Consider the following 24,485-nt stretch of genomic DNA (forward strand, 5'->3'; position numbering starts at 1 on the left):
AGGACTCCTTGGTAGCAGTAACACCCCAGACCCCAACACCTGTTTGCCTCAGGTACAAGAATCTCCTTTTAGGATCTCTCCTAACCTTCACACCAGCCAGGGGCAACTTGGATCTCATGGTGACATAGAAGGGATAGGAGACATGGAGATCCAGGAAGGACTGGAGGAGCGACTCGACCTTCCTGCCAGTCCTGCCACCAGCCACCCACAAGCTGAGTCCTGCAGGTAGCGTCGGGGTATCTGAGTAACAGGGTGTCCAGGCTCATGTCCACCTAGCGTCAGCACCCGAGACGGTGATTCTAAACCCTGCCGGGGTGGGAGTTCAGCGCGGGCGACTGGGCTGAGGGACACGTGAGACCAGCCCAGTGGAGCGCTCGTTGCGCGGCGCGTGCGCGCGGCGAGGCGGGGTCACGTGCACGCGCCGAGCCGTGGACACCAGGCGGACATCCCCAGGTCTCTCTTCGCTTGCGCCCCGCGGGGGACAGGCCGGCCGCGTCCCCGAGCTCGAGAGCCGGGGCCCGCCCCTCGCACCTGCGGGCGGGCTGGGCTGGGCGGGGGCGGGGCCGGGGCCGCGCTGTCCCCGCCCACCCGTCCCGAGCCCCAGGAGCTCCGGCGGAACCGAGCAACGAGGGCCGGGGAGCGCGGCGAGGCGAGGCGCGGCGCAGACAATGGGAGCGGCATTGGCCAGGGCCGCGGAGCCCCAGGCCTGGCGGGGACCGGAGGCCGCGCCATGAGCCCCGCAGCCGGACGCCCCGCTGCTCCGCGCGCGGGCCGAGGCGAACGGCCTCTGCGAGCCCCGGGCCGCGCCCTGGGGCTGGCGATGAGCTGCCGAGGCTGAGGATGATGGTAGATTGCCAGGTGAGTCGGCGTGGAGCCCTGCAGTCTGTGTGGACGAGGCCCACACCTACCCGTAGAGGGAGAAGGCCCGTGTCCATGCAGACCTGTCTTAGTACAGTCGGGAAACTGAGGTCTGGAAAGAGGCACGCCAGGTGGGCGGAGACCAGCGGAGAGGGAGAGGCTTCCGGCCTCTTGGGTCAGGGCTCAGCCCTGTGGTGTAGGGTTTGCTTTGGGAATGAGAGTCTCCTGCGGTCCTGGGGAACACTGGCCAACCCCCTCTTTGTGGAGCCCTCCCTGGCACGAGCGCACACCCCAACTAACTCTAGATAGATCCTGCAGACTTCCTAGGTTTCCGAGGAGGGTGGGACTATGGAGGTGGAAGAAGAGGTAGGAGGAAGCTCTGTCTTGGGGCTGAGGCGTCCAATCTCCTAGCAACATTGGGGGTGCCCATTGTACGGGAGATGCTGATGGACTGAGAAATGCTGAGATTTCCAGGGTCTGCTTGGAAGGAGCTGTCCTCAGACCAGCCTGGAGGGCAGGGCGGAGGTCCTTAGTGTGGAGGAGGCTGCTGAGAAGAGCTCAGTTTCCTCCTTTGCAGACCGGGATGCTTGGCCTTTGTAACCCCCCAGGGTTCCACTGGCTTGTGGAGTGTCTCTTGGCTTTGGTTCTCCTTCCATGACCCATTACACACGAAGGTTATAGGAAAATGCCTTCCCCTGGTGGACTTGCTAAGCCTAGAAGAGCCTGAGGGTTTGAGTGACTTAAAGGCCCAGGTAAGCCAGAGGGCTGCAAAACTCTAGACCAGGGACAAGACCACCCAGGTTAGAGTGTGTGGTCCTTATTTGGAAAAGGAGTCTGAGTCATTGCGGAGACTGTAAGAGGAGGCCTCCTGAGTGAGCCAGAGCCCCTGAGCCATCAGAGCGAAAGAGAGGCGAAGGGAGGTTCCAGAGGTCTTTGTGGTAACCCCTGGAACCTACAGGTCCTGTTCCTTTGCCCAGCTGGGGCCTGGGAGACCTGCTACCTTGACAACATGCAAACAAAAGGTTGTGTTTTGTTTTCTGGTTTCTTGCCTGGGGATGTAGTGCTGGTACTGGCCACCGGGGGGCAGCAGTGTCCCCGTACTCAATGGAGCAACTAGAGCCTGGGGTCAGAGTTCCCAGAGCCGTTCTCTCCTCCACTCTTCCAGGCCTCCCGTACTAGCATCCCTGACCTCAGGGTGAGCTCAGGGTAAGGGCTCCGGCTTCCTCTCGTCTGTTCACTTAGTGCCTTGCATGCCTGAACTTCGACCAGTGGCTGCCTTGCTCCTGGGTGTGGCTCTTAAAATGATGGCTGTAGGCCCTGCCCTCTAGAAACTCCCAAGTATGCAAGAGGAGAAGCAGAAATTCTGGTTATCCATCAAGGTGTGACAGCCTGCCTCTAACTCACAGCTAGCAGCCCCCAGACCTTGATAATAATCCATTTGGAGTTTTCGGTTACTGGGCCCAGATGGGTTCAGCTGGGAAGAGCAACCTTGGAGCTCGTTCTAATGTGATTGGCAGGATCCAGTAGGGCATTGGGCCTCAGTTCCATGCTGACCATGAAAGACCTCTGTGGCTTTTTTGCCATGTGGGCCTGCCTTTCTGTAGGGACAGTTCATAACAGCAGAACCTGCTTCTTCAGAGTAGAGCAGGCAAGGTGAAGGGGCCAGGAGGAAACAAGAGAAAGCCAATAAGACAGAGGACACTTTTTAAACAGAATACTGGTGGTGGGTGGCTTTGTAGTCACAGTATTTGTTGACTGGAAGCTAGTCACCAACTTCAGTACACTCCAGGGGATGGAGTTAGGAAAGGTGGGAGTCGGTGGGAGACGTTACAGGCCAAGCAGGAGAGCGTGCACGCAAGCTGAAGGGAGGTTCGTGCCAGAGTGCTGCTATCTTGCTTTCTTTACTCGTCAGCGCTCCAGTAGATAGACTAAGAAATGAGACCAAGAAAGGAAATGACTGTCCTGTCGCTAGAACACTGACCCAGAGCCAAGCTTGTCTTGGTTTGTGTTCCTTGCCATCTTTCCTCCCCACCCGTCATTCTTCTACCTCTTCAGTTTGTGCTTTAGTCACAACCCCCGAGTTATGGTGTCATCTAACAACATACACAGTCAAGTAGATGCCAGAATGCGCCTCCCCCACCCCTTGCACCAAGTGCTCATGGGAGACTAGGCAGACCCTGAGAGGCACAGTGGCTACCCCAGGAAAACAAAGGGCAGGGCTGGGTGACCGACGTGGCCTTAACTTTCTGAGGTTCAAGGACTAGGGATATGGAAACACAGAGCTTGGTTTTCCTAGCACCCAGGTGGCTGCTGTGAGCAGCAGGAAGCTTCTACCTCTTCCTAGCCTGCTCTTGCCTTCCTTGTTTCCCATCACCCCTCTCTCTACACATGCTGCTGTCTCTTGATTGTTTTTTTCCACTTTCAGGTATGTGTGTTATGTGTATATGTGCACATATATGTTATGCATGCATATGCTTTATTTGTTTTGCTTTTGGTAGTTTTTTATTTATTTGTCTGCTTGCTTTTTTGTTTTGAGACAGGATCTCTACATAGCCCTAGCTATCCTGGAACTTACTATGTAGACCCCAGAACTCACAGAGATCCTCTTAGTGCTGGGAGGAAAGGTGTTTGCCAGCATGCCCAGCTTGGATGCATGTTTGTGTATGGGCACATGCATGTAGGAGGTGCTGTGCTCGCTGAGGCAGGGTCTCAGTCTGGCTGGTCTCGCTAGCCAGCTTGCTTTGGAGCTCCCATCTCTCGCTTGTGAGGCAGATTTATAGACAGACAGCTGTGCCCATCCAGCATTTGCCTGGGTCCTGGAGATCCAGATTCAGTCCTGGCCTTTAACCTCTGAGCATCTCCTCAGCTTCTGACTTATTCAGATGTCTGAACTTGGTGAAGTAGGAGAGATCCATTCATTAATTTGTACCTCTCGTAGGCCAGGCCACAACAGAGAAGACAGGGAGAGCAGTGCAGAAAGCTGTCAGGGAGTGAGAGAGAAAGACATTCGAGGAAATGTCCTGAAGGCAGATAGAGGACAGTAGGTGTGATGGTGATGAAAATGGTGACAGGTCTGGTTTGTTGTGTCAGTGTCCTGTGGCTGCTCTAACAAGATGCCATACGCTAGATGACCCCATGCCACAGAAACTTGATCTCATGGTTCTAGAGGCCAGGAACTTAAGATCAAGATGTCCACACCACTGAGTCCAGGAGAGCGTCCTTCTTGCCTCTTCAGCTTCTGCCATGGCTGTAGGCCTTAGCATTAAATTCTGCTAAACATGTCACTCCAAGCCCTCTGCCTTCACAGGACTACCTCTGTGTGTCTGATTTGTCTCCGTCACTGTATCATCTTTTTGGGTTAGGAAGAGCCCTGACCCTAACCCGTCCCAGTCTAGCCTGATGTTGACTGTATCTACAGGACCCAGGGTCTTTTGGAAGGACACAGCTGAGCCTGTGATGAGGGTATAGGGAAGACCAGGTTCCCTCAAGTATTAGGGGGTGTTTGAGGATGTGACAGGAATTGCGCCTCTCAGGAAGGCTTGAGGTATAAGGCTTGGTGGTTACCAATGGTAGTGCCAGCAGGGGGCACTGTGACTCCTGGTGTGGGAGTCCAGTTCTGTACTGCAGTGTGCTGAGTTTTCCCCCACCAGGCTCACCTGGTTGCCAGGAGACAAAAGCAAACTGTAAACAGGGCAGGAGTCATCATTGGTGACACATACTGAAGGAAATCAGAATCAGACCAGGCAGACAGCAGGGTGTTGCGGGAAGCTGTTGAGGAGGACACCTGTGCTCACCCCACCACACACACACACCTTGGGACCTGGACTTTCCTTCTGGTTCTTCATCAGCAAGTTGCCCCGGTCTGCTGCAGTTTCCAGACAGCTCTCCTGTTACCACAGGCCACAGGACCCAGGTGTCTGGAAGTAGCCTTAGGGAAAGGTGGGCTGCCTATGCGGTACATGACTGGAAAGAACCTTGTCCCAAAAGAGGTATGGCTGCGCAGCTTGCCCTGCTCCCCTTAGTGGTTATGGTGGTCTTCTGAGATACCCTTTGGTATGCAGGGTGGTTGGGGCGATGTGGAATGGGCTCCGGTCGACATCAGTGAGGTGGGGCAGAGTTTCTGTAGTGGAGGCCAGTTCTCACAGTTACCCTCCTTTGTATGAGTGCTGCTGGGTACAGTCTTAGCCTTGAGCTCATGGTACATGAGCTGTGTGCATGTGGCTTTGGATGGAGGGCACATTAGCCTGTTAGCAAACACACCATAAAAAGGAACACAGGGCAGGAATGTGGGGCCAGCGCCTGGTCTAAGGTGTGACTGAGGTCTCAGGACAGGGCTCAGCTTCAGCTCTGCCACCCAGAGTACGGTGGCCCAGCAGGAACTGTGCTCTGCAGGGGAGCGGTACAGGTTCTGACAGCCACCTACACTGCTGGACCTTGATGCACTACAGCCCAGAGCTCTGTGAGGCAGCTGCTCTGGCAGCTTCTGGGTGGGAAATGCTAGTTGGCTGGGCGTGGGGACAACCCCTAGCCGGGAAATGGCAATCCCCAGGTGGCACTCCTTTACAGACAAGCCAGGGAGGGGCCAGGCGCCAGGGCTAACCTGAGAATGCCTTCCAATTACACGGGGCTTCCAGTGATCAGAGCCCTGGCAGGGCGGGAAGGCCTGAGGTGGTGGTTAGCAGGACTGGAGATGTAAACAAGCCTAAACAGTTCTTCCCTCCCCCTAACTCTAATGAGGGCCTCAACTCTGCTTTCTGTGTTTTGTTGGGTCTTGAACCTCAACAGAATCCTCTCTTGGAGGGTCGAGGTGGTCCACTCCTGTAATCCCAGCAGGAGAATTGAGTTCAAGGTCACCCTGTGGTACAGCATGAGACCCGAGTCTCAAAAAAAAAGAAAGAAAGAGAGTTTTTCTTAGAGGTATGAATTGGTGGCTTCCTTGTAGGCAGGGTGGATTTGGGGAACCTCCAGAGCCCCTTACAGGTAGCTAAGTCAGCCTGAGGTGGTAGAGACGGAAAGGATTGTGGCATCCCCTTAAAATGACAAGCCCCAGAAGAAGAGAGAGTTTCCATGGCAACCTAGTACAGTTGCTTGGCAACTGCAGTCCCCAAAAATACCTGCAGGAAGGCTCCCGGCTAGGGGCTTTCCCATGGCCTGTGTGTGGCCCTTAGTTCTGAGTTTGCTAGGGTACCTCTCGTGGTTGATTCACCCACACCTTCATATAGGACCTAGCAGCCCTCACACGCTGGATCCTTCCTGAGAGAAAGCCCAGTCTACGCCCTCTACCCATCACCCCAAGCTGCAGCTGCCTAGTGTCGAGCCAGTCCCCTAGCAACGAAGGCCATTTCCTGGAGACCTGAGTGAGTGACAGTTGGACAGTGATAAAATGTCAAAAAATTCAGAATCAGGAGTGCAGTCAGTTGTGGCCTGGGCCAGCCATACAGGAGGGGCAGGCATGACGTTTTAACACCCCCCCCACACACACACATACATATAGACCCTGTAGCCCTGGACTCCCTGGACCTGGGGCAAGGTGGCATACCAGGTGTGGCAAGGACCAAGCCCCTGGAAGATAAGACTATGGTTCCAAACCAACTTTGAGACTAGCTAAGTGACTCCAGCATATTCCTTCTTACCCATTTCTCCATCTGTGTCTCATCTGCCCCTTTCCCTGTGTGCTCACGATTCTATACATAAACACTACACTGTAAGTTATGTCACTTTCTGAGGACTTGTGTGGGAAGTGAGAAGGCAGGCCCAGGGCCTCCGCTTGCCTGAGTCCATCACAAATTCCAGGGCTTCAGGTGAGGCAACTGGTTTCAGATATACTGGCTATGGAACTGGGCGCTAGACTTGAATCCCAGCTTGAGGCCTAGTACTAAATGTCCTGAAATGATTGCTAAGCCATTCCGTGTTTTTTGTTTGTTTGTATGTTTTTGAGAAAGATATCACCTTGTAGACCAGGCTGTCCTTAAACTCACAGAGATTTGCCTGCTTCTACCTTCTAAGTGCTGGCGCTAAAGGTGTGTGCCACCATCCTTCAGAACCTGTCTGTGTCTGCTCTCCTTCTCCCTTTCTGAAAGGAAACTCCTACCCCCGGCTTCCCTGCAAGGGGATATGTGGCTATATATTCCCTTAGGTTCGGTGTTCGTTTGTGGAGGCAGGACACAATCGAGGGAGAGGAGGCTGGGACACTTGCAGGCTCTGAATTGAATCCACAAATATTCCCAGACATACCCTGAGAAGTTGAGTATATTGTCTGAGCCATTTGAGGTGGACTTGCTGTCATCCGCTGCCTCCCCAAGGCCAATTTCAGGCCTCCGGGTTGGGTACATAATTAAAGGAGTGGAGGTTTCTTAGTCTTCCAGGGCTGGGTGAGAGGAATGGCTCCTTTCCCTGCTATTCTCCGTTATCTGGGTTGGAGCCATTTCTACTGAGCACTGCCTGAGGTGGGGTGGACAGGCCTCCTCCTCAGGGATTCCATCCTGACCCTAGGTGACATGTCCCAAGAACCCAGAGTGGGTAAGACATCTTATCTAGTAAGTTCAAACTGGGAGGGTGAGAAAAGAAAGGGTTGTGAGGCCTTAGGGCTGCTCTCACCTGAACTGAATCCATTCTGAAGGAATCCACCCCTGCCTGGCTGAGGCCAAGCCCTGATTGTCTGCACCTTCATCTGTCCCAAGGAGGGGCAGGTGCTAACAGGTCTGGCTTGTCTGGAAGTCAGAAGGGAGGATGAAGTTGGGCTGATGGGAATCCTGGCCTGGACCTGGGCAGGCTCCTTAACCCCAAGTCTCCATGACCTCCCTCGCAGATATGGAGACATGAAGTGTGTATGAGGGTGCTCAGACACCTGACACCACACAAGCAGGCCTTCCAGAGGTAGAGGAGTGTCTGAAGGCAGACAGCTATAGGATTCTACAGAAGTGACTGCCCTTGGAGCAGGCAATAGGCAGGGACACTTGCAGGCTCTGAATTGAATCCACAAATATTCCCAGACATACCCTGAGAAGTTGAGTATATTGTCTGAGCCATTTGAGGTGGACTTGCTGTCATCCGCTGCCTCCCCAAGGCCAATTTCAGGCCTCTGAACATCCATGCTCAAGATTGGACTTTAAGAGCAAGGTGGTTTATCTGGCTTGGAGCAGTCCTGAGAGGCCAGAGTGGCAGCTGATGGCTGGAGTGGGTATGTGGACAGGTAGTGTCCAGTAGGAAGGGGTTAAGACTCATAGCCTCAAAGTCTCTGGGATTCTAAGAGTGGTTCCTTCCCAGCAGCCAGGGCTGGGGAATCCCTTCACAGAGCACTTGCTTCCTCCTCTGCTCCCAGCAGCCCTGCCAGGAACAGGTGCTGAGCACAGAAGCCCGATGTCATCGTCTGGTAGTTGTGTGGGGAGAATGCTGTGGCTCCCCAGGCTCTGGGCCTTCGAGATGGAGCGTCTGTGTGGTGTGCTGCCTTGCGGGGAATATGGATCCAGGTGTGCTCCGTGTGCATGTGAGTGGCTCAGGGACATCTCCCTGCTTTTGGACACCTTTGCCCTCATTTGAGCAAATAAAGGCCCTTGTCACTGAGGTCTGATGGTGTATGTGTCCCCAGACAAGACAGACCTACAGGTGGCTGAGCCATGACTAGTGTGAAGGGACATGTGGCTGTGGCTGTGGAGGGGGCACAGTCCTGAAAATACATGATCACATCCTGGCTGTGGAGTGGGAGGCTGAGCCTTGCCCTCAGCTGCCCTAGTGCCCCTCCTCTGATCTGCTCATATGTTGATAATCATTCGCAGCTCACCAACATTTCAGTGGCTGGAGAGAGTTCTGCGTAGTGCCTGGCATAAATAGTCATTCTATTACCAGATGGGGGCATGGAGACCAGGGCAGCCCCTGGCAGGCCCCAGCAGGAGAGGGTGCCTGGCACTTTACCCTTCCCTTGTTAGGTTCCCAGATATGAGCATCTGAGAGTCTTGCCTTCTGGAAAGACACCTATGAAGGAACAAAGTCTAAGGGTTGGTAGAGAGCCAGCAGGTAACTAGGGGGTGGGGTTAGGACAAAACAGTGTCACCAGCCCCAGGGCTAGGGGAACTTCCTCGCTGGAAAAGTTCTGTGGGAAAGAGGGCAGCAGGCATTAGCCTTGCCATCTCCAGGCAGCCAGCTGGAGTCTTGAGCCCTCTTTAGGCTGGGGCAACTCGGGAGGTCCTTCTGAAAGGGCAGTCCTTCTTCCCAGGCCTCTGCTGCAGGCTGGTGGCAGCGCTGGGCACGCAGTGTCCCTGGCACAGCAAGCAGTCCCCTTCACCACAAGGGCCCATTTGTCCCAACTCCTGTGGTTCCCGAACCCTGGATGACCATGGCCTGCTGGGCACAAGGGCCTGGCTGTGGGTTCCCCTCACCCGTAGCCTCTCCAGGCCTGGCTGCCCCTTGGTATGGGCTTCTCCACTCAGGCCAACCTGCATCAGAGCAAAGAACAACCTCTGCTTAGCCAATGGCCAGAGACCCACTCCCTAAAACTGCTTCTGGCCAGCCAGGAAGGAGGGAAGGTCCTTGTGCTGAACCAGGGCTGACTTGGCATCCCAGGGCAGGCTGATTTCTGGGAAGCACACCGCTCTTGTTCTAAGGAAAGGGGTGCCTGCTTCCCTGAAAGCCTGGCCACCATCTCCCCTACCTTACTCCCTCTGCTGGCCTGCTCCACCCTTAGTGTTTGGCTTCACTCTCCTCTGGGGCAAAAAGACACCTCCAGGGGAGCAGGTGGTCAGACAGTGTACCGTCCCTCCTCCATAAAGCTTTCCTGATTTGAGGAATTCTGGACAGAGCCCAGTCATTTGGAAGCCAGGGGAACCACCAGGACCGTCAGACCCGCTGTTCACGCAGGTACTCACAAGTCTGTCATGCCTGGTGTGCCGGGAGCAGAGCCCCTGTCCTCCAGGGGCTGGTACCCAGCCCTCCCTTCCAGTTTTGGCAGGAGGGAAGGCTGTAGGTTGACACAGTGGTATCGGTGTGTGTCCTGCTGATATAGGTGTGCATCCCCTTACCTGTGCACACTCATGAGACATTTCCACCTTCAGGCACCCTCTGGCCATGGGCATAGATGAGAAATGGGGCATTAGTAGCTGCTGTGCCCATGAAGCTCAGGGCTCCCTATCTTGTTGAGAATTTCCGTGGCCTCCTCTGTGCCCACCCTGTTCTGCACCCCCCTACCGCATTCTCACTTTTTTTTTAAGATTTATTTATTTATTTTATATATATGAAGACTGTTTTCATGCAGAAGAGGACATCAGATTCCAATACAGACGGTTGAAAGCCACTATGTGGTTGCTGGGAATTGAACTCAGGACCTCTGGAAGAGCAGCCAGTGCTCTTAACCGCTAAGCCATCTCTCTTAGAACGCTAAGTGCATTCTCACTTTCAATCATGTGTTCTACAATGCCCTAGGCTTACAGGGGCAGAGGTGGATTTTTGAGGGAAACTGTGAAACTCTTTTGTTTTGACACGGGGTCTCATGTAACTCTGGCTGGCCTCCAACTCCATAGGTAGCCTCAGATGCTCTTGAATTCCCAGTTCTCCTGTCCCCAACTTCCAAGTGCGAGGATGATAGTGTGTGCCACTATGTCCAGTTTATGCATTCCTGTGGATCGAATCCAGGGCCTCATGCATGCTAGGCAGCACCCTACCAACTGAACAGCATCCCCCAGCGCTAACGGTGGGGTTGTTTTGTTTGCTGGCATATTGTATCACCAAATTTGAACAGTGCCAGGTACCCAGCAGGTGCCAGGCAACTTCATCAGGCTGATGTGAATGCAAACTCACTGTTGTCTTAGGTGGTCAGATCCTGCTACCTTCCTAGTTAAGTTGAGAAACTGACAAGGTTTAGAAACAGTGGCATTTGTCACCAAAGCCATGTTGGTTACATTTCGCCAAGGTGCCATGACTCTGAATTAGCAAAAATGCCTGATTCTTCCCAGGGAAAACCAGCCCTAGGCAGCTTTGGGGCACCATTCTTCTGAACAAGTGGCCCACGTGAGGCCCTGTCCTCCGTGTTTCCACTGAATACTTCTTTTGAATGTATAGCCTGTCTCGGGCAGAGATTGGCTTTCTGTGGGCCAGGATCAACAAGGAAAAGAAACCTACACAACCATCAGGTGGCTCAGAGTTTTGACCGGATCCCAGCTCACAGCTGCCACTTGGATCTTTCCAGTTGGACGGAGGCCGCTTGCAGGACATCCTGGGGGCAGGCCCAGGCTGCAGGAGGTGAGCTAGCCCCAGCTGCCATGGAGAGGAGCTTCAAGCTCTTGGCAGTGCTTGATCCTGCTGGGCCCAAAGCCAGTGGGAGTGGCTGGGGCGAAGCACTGATTCTCAGATCCTCCCCTTCTTGGCAGCCCTCGTGACTCAGTGGTCTGGTGGAAGGCCTGGCAGCGGGCAGCCAGAGCAGGGGAGCCCCGCAGTTAGCCGATCTCTTAAGAGGTACTGTCATGCTTGGGGCCGCCCTCAGCTGCCAATGTGAGCCCAGTCCCCCTAGGCTTTTCCCAGTTTCCACATGCTGGGGCAGGTATGGCCTGTGCTTGCTGTGCTCCAGGCCTCCCCAGTCCAGAGAAGGAGAAGGCAACACCTCGTGGCTCTGTGAAGCTTCCTATATGTCACTTGGAGTCTCTGGCCCCTCAAAAAACCAGGAGTCCCTGAGCTGCTCACCCTGTCCACAGAACACTCTGCAAGGACAAAGGCACCCTTCCCTTTGTAAGAAAGGCAGGGACTGTGGGAGGAGTGGCTGGGAGCACCAGCTACAGCCAGCAGCACTGGGTGACTAGCTCCGCTGTGTGGCTATGAGCGAGCCTTTCTGCCTGGCACATGATGGTGACTCAGTGATGCCCACACTGGGTGCTTTTTGTAAGTAAGAGCACCCTGAAATCACTGAACTGAATTGGTGCATAAGTGGAAAAGATTTTTTTTTTCAGACCTAACAGTTATGGCTGTAGGCACTAAGCAGGTGTGGGATAGTGGTTAGGGGAAATGGCAGCTAGTATCCTAACTGAGGCTTCATCCACTAGACAGACCACCCCTCTCAGTGATGTGAACCTCACAGCCCTACGCCTGTCAGTGCCACCAGACATAAATATTTTCTGATCTTTAACTTGGTTCAGAGTAGAGGAAAGCAGGCAACCCTAGGTACTGAATGGGTCTGAGCATCCCCTTAACCTTGGTATTGATGTGCTATGTGACCTTAGGCAGATTGTTTGCCCTTTCTGGGCTTCCCTGTTCCAGCTTTACAATGAAGAATGTGACTTCATTGATGAATGTGGCTTCAGCAGTCTGGCTCAGGCTGGGTAGGAAATGTTTTGTGTTCATTGAGAAGTACTAAAAGCGGGCCTGACTGGGGACCAGGGCTTCTGGTTCTACTCCCACCTCCAAGCCCTCTGTGGGTAAATGTTGCCTTTGGGCTGCAGAGTACAGATGTTGGCTGTAGCACAGCCTTTTGAGGGGTACTCCCCTAAGCCAATTCATACACTCTCCCTAGTCCCAGCAAAGCCAATGCAGCATGAACCACAGGAGCACCTGTTGAGTAGCTTGAGGAGGGGCCAGTTCCTGGTGTGTATCGTGTGTGGGTCTAGAGGGGCTCTCTCCTCCCTCCCCCATAGGACCCCAAGTAGCAGGAAAGAAGAGGTGCAGGGCCATGGCCCCAGTCAGCCTCCCGGACAGGATGTGATCTCCAGTAAACAGCTTCTGGAAGTCACCACTCGGCTGAGTCACAGCTCCTAGCGACAGTCACTGGCTGTTTATAAACAATGGGTTCTTACCCTTCAGAGCCTGCCCCCACCTTTGAAGGGTGGGAAGACACTCCCCCAGCGATAGTGCCTCTAAGAAAAACACTAGTACCACAAGTTACAGTCAAGGGACACCACACAGGCTTATGTGAGTGGCAGGTACCTTATCCCAGGGCCACTGGTGCACAGAACACAGCAGATGGCACAGGTGTCCTGAGGGAGTGGGCAGGAGCCTTATACACCGGTGTGCAGACAAGGGTGGTACACTGTCCCTGTGGCAGGGGCTAAGGGGTCACTGCTGTCTTCATACCCAGCCTCCAGAGCCTACTCCTGTGGCCAGCCATCCTTGCTCCAGGCAGTGACAGTGACAGTGAAGTGTCACGTGGCCCTGGAACAAAGGGCCTGCTCTCCCAGGCCAGCCTGTGGCAGGGTGGGGCAGGGAGCATGTGGATGGGAGGAGGGGCAGGAGCCTATCGGCGGCTCCTCCCTCCCTCTGGTCCCTCCCCCTGGAACCCCAGCTTTAGGAATGACAGCTAGTCTTTCTGGTCCTGTTCTTTGACCTGGCTGTGACTCAGACCCCCAGCCCTCTCTGCCGGTTCAGTGTTACTGCCCCAGGCATCCCAGCCTGGGGAGAATAGGGATAGCCCCAGGATCAAGCCCTGCAGCCCAAGCTGGAGGCTGTGGCATGATAGGGAAATGAGGGTACTGGGCTTGGGGGATGCTAGGAAGGATGGAGGTGTTGGGCAATAAGAAGTGTGCATCAGAGGCAGGCATTGTGTCTTGCACAGGCCTGTTAGTCAGGAAGTCCATATAAATGCTTGTCCATCAAAGGCACTAACACAATACCATTGCCCTCCTGCTCCCTTCCCACTTCCTGCCAGGCCTCTGTGAACCCTGAACAGGTTCACATCTTAGCATACCCCTTCCTCAGTGGTAAAGCAGTATCAGCTAGTGCTGATGGTTAGGTGGACAGTGTAGAAGAGAGAGGCCAACAGGGAAGAAGCATGGGGCGGGGGGTGCCCAGTGCATGGAGGAGAGAGCCCTGCTGGGAACTTCAGGAAAAAAGGAAAAAGGACCAGAGACTGGGTGAGCCAGCTTGCCTTCCCCTCAGCTGTTCCTTTCCAGGGACCAGATTGTCCTGGGGACACCCTCCTTTTTAACGTCTTTTACATAGTGGATATTTTAGAGTTAGTGCTGGGGGCCCAGTTACCAGGCCACACTGAGTGCTAGGCAGACCCCAGATGCTCATTTGGAGCTTCCTCTGCTGTGTGGAGCCCAGCACTTCAGTTGTCCAGGCACTGTGCACTTTATTCTCTTGTGTCCAGCACTACTGTGTCCCCAGGAGAATTGGTGCATTTTATGCTTAGTGCTCCAAGCTGGCCCTGCCAAGCTCTTGTGACACCTACCAGGGCCACCTACCAGTGTGAGGCAAAGCAGATGACACACATGTATCCTGGGAGAGTGGGGAGCTGCTCTGAGCCTAACACATAGTAGGTTTGCAGTACCTGTGATGTGGGCCTATTTTACATATGAGAAAATGAGGCCCAAAGCCTTGAGGAGAGGATCTTTAAGCCTTGGTTCCTGTCTCTGCTTGGTGCTGCCTTCTGTAGGATCTGCAGCACAGCCCATACCACACTGTCTCTGGACTTCAGTTTCCTCATCTGGGATGGGAGAAGGCGAAGTGTATACAGAGACTTTCAAACTTGGATCTAACCTCCCACCCCATCCCCAGCCTAAGTCACTGGCTCCAGGTCCCAGAATCCTGAGCTGGCTGATTTATAGCCTATAGGCACTGCTGTTTCTTAAAGGTTAGGGCTGAGTGTCAGAATTCAACAGAAGCCAGAGATGACACCTGACCTCCAGGGGACAGTTGACAAGGGGCAAGAAGTATGCCTGCTGCACAGTGCCCGAGGCAGCTGGAATTGAAATTGTGTCACAGTGTGGCCTAAGAAGCTTGCTCTGAGTGGTGGGCAGCTGAGAACATGGGGAAGGGCTGGTGGAGGCCTCATGAAGAGCGTGGCCAGGCAGATGAGGACTTGGGAGCCTCTTCTGGATGGGACAGAAAGCTTGAGCCAAGGCTTGATAACCCCTCCCCAAGGCTTTGAGCAGCCCATCAGTCAGTCACCTTGCACACCAGGGCCATTGGAAGAGGGTGTGACTTGCTCAGAGGGTGAGCTGGGGTGCTGGTGCTGGCGTGACTCAGTCTGGATGCTGGGTCTTGGTCACCCCCACTGGGGATGGACAGGCCTCAGATGGAGCTGTAGATTCACTGGCCACCACCCTTACTTCCTGGCTCTTCAGTGCAGGTTGCCCAGCCCAGTGTGTCCTCCATTTTCAGCCTTGGGCTGGATGCCTGCCCAGCCAGGGTCCCAGGCGGGTAAAGTTGCAGTCTGGCCTCTGCCTAGCCTTTATCCTGGGATTGGTAGGCCTTGCATCAGCTCTGGATGCAAATGGAAGCAGCCTGTGGGCACAGCTATAGGAGCCATGAGACCTCATGCAAGTTCCTTCTTCCCCTGACCCTGGTTCTTCTGTGTGCCAAATGGGGGTGTTGAGCCTGTTTAGTGGCTTCCATTGTTTGTTTTACAGTAAAATCAGGGAGATGGTGGTGAGTTGTTCTTATAGCCTGAGACACCAACTTCGCTGCTGCCCTTCTCCTCACCAGACAATCACCTACATGGTTTTCTATGATCTCTTTTCTGAAATGTTGGCAATGGTGGTGCTCAGTTTTTACCACCCTGCTTGGTGACATGAGCAGATGATAGTACTGGCTTAAAATGAAGTATTGTGCCTGGTATGGTGGCACAAGGCATCATCTCAAAAGAAAAGAAGACCACACCAGGTTCCGGGGACAGGAGCTGTGAGTGTGGTAGAAAGGCTTCTAGAGTGAGGAAGCAGGGCTTCCCTGCTTCCTCCAGAGCCCTGGCTTAAGCTCACTTGGTGCTTTGACCCTCATGTGGAGAGTTCTGGGCCCCTAAAGGAGATCAGTGGGAATGAGGGCTTGGGGATGTGGGGTTGGAGGAAGTAGCTGGATCCACCTATGAGGTGTAAGCTCTGGCTAGGCTAGTGGGCCAGCCCAGAACAGAGCCCTGGCCTCATCCTTGCTTGCCCTGTGGCCTGGTACAAGCGGGAATTCCTGGCCCTGCCCGTCACAGCAGCAGGTATGACAGCCACGCAGGTGACAGCAGGCCTAGGCACTCCTGGGCTCAACTCCACTGGGGCAGGCAGGGGACAGGCACACTATTCCAAAGCCTGCCAGAGAGCCCACTCCCCCACTGGGTTCCCTCCCTACCATGGCCCGGGAAGCAGACCGGGTCCATGCCAAGCCTGCGGTGCTCAGGGGGAGGAAGGGCTCAGTGTTCTTTGCCTGTGTCTCAGTGGTGACTGCCAGGAGGTGGGCCGCTGCCCGCCGCACCACTCCCCGAACTCCCACTCCTTCGACACCTTGGTCGGCACCCCTGTTCGCACCCACTACTGAGGTGAGTGTTTGCTGGAAAAGGCTGTCAGGTCACAGCCAAGACCTGGCCTGGGCTATGGGAGTTGGCACCTTAGGGCTCCTTACTCGCCTCATCAAAACTGGTTGAAGGAGTTTGGTTAGAAGCACCAGGATGGTGTGTCTCCTGTACCCAGTGTCTTCACGGAGGCCTGGGGTGCTGTGCCCATAGTACCTGTGTGTGAGCTCTGGCCGACCACCTGTCCCTGGCAGCAACAGACAGCATGTCTGTGGACTGTCACAGAGCGTGTACTGGATGGTGCTTCTCGGATTACCTGGGCTTTTGTGTCTTCACTCCCTAAGAGCTGGCTGGTATGTTCTTGTTGTTGTCATTGTTTTGTTAGTGTCTCCATTTTTCTGGGAGAGAAACGTAGGCTCAGAGGTGCACCAGAGGGTCTGAGTGTATAAGAGGAGGGCAGGGCTGGCAGCCTGCTGACCACTCTCCAGGGAAGGGAGAGAATGGGTGCCCAATGCGAGGGCCTTTCTGGGGTGTGATGTGCACTCTAGCTGTGGGAGAGATGTAACTGCCTCCAGGCTTAGAGACTGATGAGACGGTGGGACACAGGGAGCTCTGTCGGTGCCTTCATCTACCGTACGTGCTCAGTGGCTCCCTTGACTGCTCTGAGCAGCTCACACAGGAGGCCCAACAGCTTTGCCCTCTTTCCTGTCCCCTCTCTTCAGCTTTCTGTCTAGGGCTCAACTGTGAATCTCAGTTTCCATTTCTGTTTGTTTGGGTCCCCACTAGGTTTTTCCTCTGCCTCCACCTACCTCACATGGCACCTGTAGCATTAGTGGTCCCCAGGGTTGACAACGACCTCTCAAGGGTAGGGCCAAAGTGGGTATTTTGTCACTTGGTGGTGGGGGTGGGGGTGACAGTCATCAGTATGGCCTTGGGTCTTGCTCCTTAAATAATGCTTCTCGTGGTACAAAACAGACTGGTCTTTGCCACCTCTGAGTATATGCAGCTTGCAGTTGAGCTGATGGGACAGAGGACCACAATCTAGGGTACCCACTTCCTGGGGCCCTGTGAGGCTGATCCAGAATTCATGTGTCCTTACATGGGCCATTTCCATTGCCCCAGGTTTGATGTGGTTTAACAGTTGTTTAGTGTGAGTATGTGTATGTGTGTGCACACAGACAACTTTTTATTATTTTTAATTATATTTAGATGTGTGTGTCTGCATATGGGTGTATCCATTTGCTATCAGATGTATCAGATCCCTGTAGCTAGAGCTAGGGCTGCTTGTGGATGCAGGGAACTCGGCTCAGGTCCTCTGCCAGAGCAGTGAGTGCTTTTCACAGGCGAGCCATCCTGTCAGCCCCTCTTATTTGTTTATTATTCGTATTATTACATGCACGCAGGTGTGATGTGTATGGGCATGTGTACCACAGTGCCTGTGTGCCGGTCAGGAGCCGACTTGGTGGAGTTGGTCTCTCCTTCCTTCCAGTCCCTGGAACTTAGCTGTTTTCCAGAAACTGCTCTTAGACAGTCAGGCTTGCACTGTCTGGCAGTGAGCCTACGCCCACTGCATTTCAGGCTGGCCTTGTTCAGTTTTCTTTGGGCAGTAACTCCATGTGAGGTCAGAGATTTGGGGTGGTGATGTCACATCCCTCCACCCAGTGTGACCTCCTGGGGGAGTTGATACTTCAGTTCGCACCTCCAGCATGTGGAGAGGCCCCTCCAGGCTACAATGGCTCAGGGTAGAGCAAGCCTGCCCCACTGTGCTAGCTGCACCCTATCTGGGCCAGGTGCGTCACCTCCCGCCAAGATGTGTGCTCACACGCCCACACAGGGCCACCCCAGAACCCAGGCAGGCCAGGAATGATGATGCCCTACTCGGGAAATGACAGAGGAGCCGGGCTGGCCACACCCTAGCAGTGTCCTCCTCCCTCCGTGGTCTCTCAATGTAAACCAACAGATGAGCGAGCAGGCCTTTACCTGCCAGCCAGAGGTGAAAGGTTTTCTGTTGTTTTGAGCCAGGGTCCTGTTCTATTGCCTAGGCTGGTTTCAGATTCATAATCCTCCGGCCTCAGTCTCCCCCAGTGCTGGGATTGTAGGCATGTGCCACTGTGCTTAGAAAAGAGACAAAAGGATTTCTACCAGGGCCCAGCCTGGGTAGCAGTTCTCAGTGGCTGTGGCCCAGCCAAGGTGTGAAAAGGTGTTGGCTCATGTCTGTGGTTGCCCTGACATTGCCTGGTGTCCAATTCTGGCCCTGGCTGCTGCTAGTCAGCAGTCGTGGAACTGTGCCCCTGGGAACCAGCGCCGAGGCAGCCTAAAAGAACAAGTGACATCCTCACTAAAGTGGTGTGAGGACTCACTTTCATCCTAGTTGGGGGAAGGCTCAGAAGACTAGAAGCCCAGACCCCAGGGACCCTAGACAGTTGTGCAGCTCATTTGTCTGGGAATCAGGGATGGTTGTCCAGGGGTCTGTGGCAAGCTCAGAGCCCTTGCCTCGGTAAAGGCCACAGGTGCCACATGGCTCCCACCCAGCCTCCAGTGACATGCCGGAACACAGCTGGTGTGGTCTGGTCACCCAGGGTTACGGGAGAAGCCCAAATTTCAGATTTTTATGTGAAATCACCTGACCTTTTACTGTTGACTCAAAAATTTAAAAACACTTTGCAGTCCAAACAAAACACATGTGTGAGGCACACTTGGCTTTTAGCCTCCATCCGTTCAAAGCCTTTCTCTTTGAGGAACATCCGACTGTTGGAAGGTCAGCATTGCTCTTGGGGGGCGGGGCTTGTTGTGCCCCCAGCAAGGGTCAGATGCATTCCCAAGAAGGCTGGGAGCAGGATGAGGAAGGGGAGAGACCAGTTCCTAGTACCCGTCACTTGCAGAGTCGAGCAGTGCTGTGGGATACCCCAAGTGTGGGGTTAACATGAGCCTTGCATTTCAGACTCAGCTAAGGTCACTGGGGCTGCCCCCAGCCGTTCTCAGGAACATGTGCACATGAGGACTTAGTTTCCTGGGTACCCACTGTCTGGGCCCAAGGCAGGTTCTCCATACTGCTTTGTTCTAAGGATCCTGTGAGTGACTGGCCAGAGTGAAACATACAGGAAATGGCTCAACTAGGCCCTGGGTCACTACATCCACCAGGGTTTTCTAAAGCTGAGACCCTCTCTTAGTGGCTCCTGGGAGGCTCAGGGCCTTAGTGGGTGATTCTTTAGCCAAGGTCCTTTTATTCTTTTAACCTTAATTATGGAGCCCAGAGGGACCCAAGATAAAGAAGGTGGCATAAAGCTTTGACAGTTCACCCACAAATCCCAGGAACATGGATCCAGCCATATAACTTGACAGTAACCACCATACCATGGTGGCAGCTAAGAAACAATGTCCAAGACCAGGTGTCCATGTCCAGCAGGCCTGGTGGCACACAGCTTTAATCCCAGGACTCCGAGGCAGAGGCAGGGGGGATCTCTGAGTTCCAGGACAGCCAGAGCTAAACAGAGAGACCCTGCCTCAAAAACAAAAACAAAACAACAAAACAAAACAAATCAAAAAGAAGCAACAGTGTCCAATGCCATCACCATCAATATCCTGTAGTCTTCAGCTACCTAAGGTCAACCCTGCTCTGAAAATATTAAACAGAAAATTCTAGAAATAAATCTCTTGCTGCTCTGAGGAACATAATGAAGTTGAGCCTTTCCTCTCCACACCTTGCCCCTGACATGTCACCCCTTTGCCCAGCATACCCACACTAGACACTCTACTTGCCAGTCAGCTACTAGGCTGCCTGGGTCATTGCACCAACCATCGTGGTACCAAACACAGTTCACCTACCATTATTTCAGGATCCTGCTACGCATCTTAGAATGCATCCCGCTCAGGTAAGAGGGGAACCTTAGTTACTTAACAGGCGCTTTGTTCAAATCAGGTTCACAAACCCACACACTGGCTGCTAACTCCTCTTTTTGCATGTTCCCCGCCCCCGTATATTTGTTAGCAAAACAGAAACCTGTCTGTTTGTCCCGCAGGTTGGATTTCTGTTGGTTGTAGGCTGGTGGTATATCTAGCATGTCCTTCTGACTCCCGTTCCCGCAGATGATGGTTAGATTTAGGTGTGGATTGAAGGAAGCTCACTTTGTGTGTCTGTATGCTCTTCAGTGTCATGCCACATGTCCTTATCCCCCCTCTTTTAGGATGGCCCTGCCCTTGGTAAGGGATCTACTCTGTAGCTTCAGGCTAATCCTGAGGGAAAGTTTAGGAGGCCTTGGGGGAGGGCTTTGCTTTCTGAGGAGCATCTGGAAAGTCACAACTGGTACTGAGGATGCTAAGGGTATCTGAGGATGCAGGGTCAAGGGCACTGGGCAGTGTGCTGTCTTCCAGCTTCCTTCTCTTCACAAAGAACATGAGGACACTTACCTTGATGAAAGGGGGTTAGAGTAAAAATGGGATTTGGGCTGTTGGGTTGTGTGAACTAGGGGTTTCTGTGTGTCTGTATGTTTGCCTACACATGTGTATGTCTGTGTTTCCATATCTATACATGTGATATCTATGAACAGACTTTCCAGGAGGGAAGATGCAGAGTGCATAACAAGACAGGAAAGGAATTTGGAAAAACAAGTGGACAGCACCCATAAGGGCCTAGCAGGCGCTGGGAACCCCACCTCTCTGCCAGTGTCCATCACATGCTAGTGAGATAGGAAGCTGCAGTGTGATTAACTCCCTCTCCAGCCTCCTTGGGACCACTTCCTCACCACCACCACCACCACCACCTCTTGGAGGCTGGAGGCATGGTGCCTGGGGACTAAGTGTCATAGAGAAGCTGCCCTTAGAAAAAGGTAAGAAAGCCAGAATAGGAGAGAGCAGGGACAGGCAACAAAGCTGAGCTGCTGCCAGGTCCTTGGCCCAGGGATGGGCTTGGGAAAAAAGCCCACAAACTGTGTGGAAGCTACTGCCTTCCTGTCTTATACCTCCCGCCTTCCCTGGAGGCAGGGCAGGGCTCCAGGCTTCTGAGCAGCCTTGGGGTAACTCCACCCCAAGCCAAATATGCCTATCTTTTTCTTAAATCACATTTATCACTGGAGCCTGCTCATAAAAATACTTTAGGACAGTTAGAACTTTCAGAGAAAATTTAAGCCTTGGGGCTGGAGAGATGGCCTGGAGTACTTACTGTTCTTCCAGAGGACCTGGGTTTAGTTCCCAGCACCCATATGGCAACTCACAGTACCCTTTTTGTTCCCCGCAGGCACCAGGCACATATGTAGTATACACACATGCATGAAAAAAAGAATCGAACACATAACTTAAGGCTTAAGCCTTTAAAAAGTATACAGCCTCACCTAGAGGCAACTAGCATTTCTTTTGCACAGTAGGTCTATCTAGTTTTTGTGTGGCTCTGGTGCTGAAACTGAAAGCTGTCTCCTCTCCCAATGGGGCTTGGACTGGATGCCAACTTCCTTCAGACACTCAGCCCAATCAATACAGAGTCACCCTTCCCCATGCTCTCGTATATGAGCACATAGCCGGTGACCTCAAGACGTCCTCCCGTCACATTCTTGGAGGAAGTCATTTTCATTACCCATACTTTCCAGTTGAAGAAACTGAGGCTACAGGGCTAGGAGGTGTGGTTACTGGAATTCCTGGGAAGTGGATCTGATTTCAGCAAAACAGCATCACAGGCACGCCCACGCAACACACAAACTGCATGTGCGCGCATCCACCAGGCTTGACAACTGAGCAGAGGCTCGTGATGACACGCCCCTTCTAGAGCCCCGCCCCAGCAGCCCCCGCCCCCAGCTGACATCAGCGGGGCCCGACCCCGGGCACAGAGCTCAGCAGCGCGGAGCCGCGCTGGGCCGGCCCGCGCCCGCGCCCGCGCAGCCCCCGGTCTCGCGGCCCGCCGGCCACCCGCGCCGCCGCGAGCCGTCCATGGTGCAGCGCATGTGGGCCGAGGCGGCCGGGCCCGTAGGGGGCGCCGAGCCGTTGTTTCCCGGTTCGCGGCGCAGCCGCAGCGTGTGGGACGCCGTGCGCCTGGAGGTGGGCGTCCCCGACAGCTGTCCGGTGGTGCTGCACAGCTTCACGCAGCTCGACCCGGATCTGCCGCGCCTGGAGGTGGGTGAGCAGGGTGGGCTGGGGCCCAACATCCTTTGCAGCAGTGTGTGGGGGTGGGGGATTCCTTCCGCAGAAATCCCCCTACTGCACCAGCCTCGCGACAGGGAGTTGGGCATCCCAGCACCCAGCACACCCCACTGCAGAAGTCAGGGATCCGAGCTGAATTTCTGTAACCCCCTCAACTCATTCCTGTGCCTGCTCCCCCCATCACAGGTGACAGTCCCAGGCCTCGCAATCAGGCAGACCTTTAAGACCCTCCCCGTTACCGCTGTTCGCATCCCTGGGACATGAATGTTCCAACCGGGAGGGCCTGGCTTCATTTCACACCCTTCTCAGTGGGGCTTGAGGACACGAGGAAAACACACAATATAGTGGACCAGCAAATGGTTGGGGTGGCACAGTCCTAGACTCTTCCAGAGTTGAGTAGAACCTCTGGATAGCCATCACTGAGTCGGACATAGGTCTAATGACTGGGGAACATCAAGGCTGCTCAGAAAAGATGGCGGAAGGGGTGGTCTGATCCCCAACATGTTCAACTAGGTGTTCAGTCAGTGAGAGGACAAGGCTTCACTGTGACCTGTGATTCATTTCTGCCTGATTAGAAAATGTGCCGACACCCTGACTTTGTAAGAGAAGAATTCAGGGAAGGGAGATTATTTGCCTTTATGTATGGCAGGAGGTGGGAGTAATAAATGAGGGTAGGAGCCTGTTTCTTGTGTGTCCTTGACAGGGACGCCCAGCAACAGCCTCTGCCTCCCACTTTAGTGTATGTCTGCCACCGTGCCCCAGCGATAGTGGAATCCCAAGGCTGCCCCGCATCCTGCTCTGCCTAGAGGAAGCCTGGACAAAGCATACTTTGGAGGTTGTGGTCAAGGAACCCCCGGGGCCTGGGAGGCCTCCCAAGCTTGGCAGGTGTCCCAAGCCAGGGATCTCATTTACCCAGTGGTCTCATCCTCATGGCGGCTGGGGAGGGACTCCGGGAGCATGGTGGTGGGCAGCTCGCCACCATCCCTGCACCCATCTGGCTTTCATTATATCTGGCAGAAACTCTGGCTTTGTGTGCCTAGAAGGGCCTGGCCTGATCATGGAAGGGGAGTCAGGCTTCTCCCTGGCTCTGCCCTTCTATACCCCTGAGAACCCCTTGTGGCAGGTTGAAGGGTTCTGCCCCTGTGCAGGTTGCTGCTGTCATAGCCTCCTCTGCCCTCCCTCTCCAGGCCCTGCTGTCATGCAGCCTGGTCACTGTTTAGAAATCAGAAGGGAAGCTTCTAGCTGGGGCAGGAAAACCAGGGTCCTGGCAGGAGAGGAGGCCACAGGCGGAAACCGAACACAATGACCATTTACTATTTGTCTGGGGGAGGGGGCCAGGGAAGTCCCTGTCTGTTTTGCCAATAATTCCCTCCCATCCCCATCCTGAGGCTGACTTCCTGGTGGCAGCCCCAGGTCCAGAAATGAAGCTGACCCGCTTGCATTCCCTGCACTCTCTGGAAAACATCAAACTGTCTCTGCCTTTCCTCTTCCGTCATTGTTTCCATCAGCCTGGGATTGCCAGATGTCCTCACACATTTGGGCATCTGCCTGCCATTTCAGTTCTAAGTCAAGGCACCACTGACCTAGCTTGACCTGCTGCAGGCTGCTTTCTGGAGGTCATGAGGTCTATGCTTCTGCAAAAGGCAGGCTTCAGCTTCATCCTGGCAAGAGTGATTTGTAGATCTGTAGCATTTACAGGCAGCAGGCAGTACTCCTGGCTCATACAGATCTCCAGTTTAGATGCCAGCACCATCTGCTAAGGTGCTGGAAGCCAGAGAGAGTCCCTGACCTAGATAAATATGCTGCCAGGAAGGGTCGCAGACAGGACTTCAGCACAAGCTGTGTTCCCTGGAGTTCGGGGTTGGGGTGCCTGCTGCATGTAAGAGCTGGAAGCAGGACAAGGCAGAGATGGCTGGTGGACAGTGGGAGCCAGCCAAGGTTGTGGATGGAGCTTGGCCCAGGCACTGCAGAAAGCCTTGGTTAGGTGAATATGGCAAAGCCTATTTACAGTCCAGAGGAAGGTGAAAGTACCTCAGATTTTGAGACCCTGGGAACGGAGGAACCAGGGGCTTAGCATAATAGCTAACAGCCTCTAGGGCTTGGTGGAAGGGCCTAGGCTAAATAATTTGCATGCATTTTGTCCTTTGTGGGGATCAGTGCTATTAATAGCCCATTTAACAAATGAAACAACTAATTAGATTGCACAGTCAACATGCTGGTCAGAGGTAGAGGCCAGGCAGGCTTCTCTGGCAACTTGCTTGTGATGCCTGAAGGCTGTATGGGTTGGACACACTGAAGGGGGGCCTTCTCCCTC

At 54.0% G+C, this 24,485-nt stretch overlaps 1 protein-coding gene across 7 annotated transcripts in view; it reads left to right on the top strand.

The window, feature by feature from the left end:
• Window positions 1-425: 425 nt before the first annotated feature.
• Ralgds (ral guanine nucleotide dissociation stimulator) overlaps window positions 426-24,485 on the top strand; it is a 42,218-nt gene continuing 18,158 nt past the window's right edge. For 3 of the 7 annotated variants that reach the window (XM_021639748.2, XM_021639826.2, XM_021639997.2), the window contains exon 1: window positions 21,858-22,144. In XM_021639748.2, coding sequence (XP_021495423.2) covers window positions 21,962-22,144 — 183 coding nt within the window. In that variant the 5' untranslated portion in view covers window positions 21,858-21,961. Of the gene's footprint in view, window positions 859-4,802; window positions 4,848-21,857; window positions 22,145-24,485 lie in introns of those variants that run through there. The other 4 variants (XM_021640469.2, XM_021640236.2, XM_021640314.2 and 1 more) reach the window with 4 other exon arrangements.

Source organism: Meriones unguiculatus, chromosome 8 (assembly GCF_030254825.1).
Source record: "Meriones unguiculatus strain TT.TT164.6M chromosome 8, Bangor_MerUng_6.1, whole genome shotgun sequence".
NCBI classification, from domain to species: domain Eukaryota; kingdom Metazoa; phylum Chordata; class Mammalia; order Rodentia; family Muridae; genus Meriones; species Meriones unguiculatus.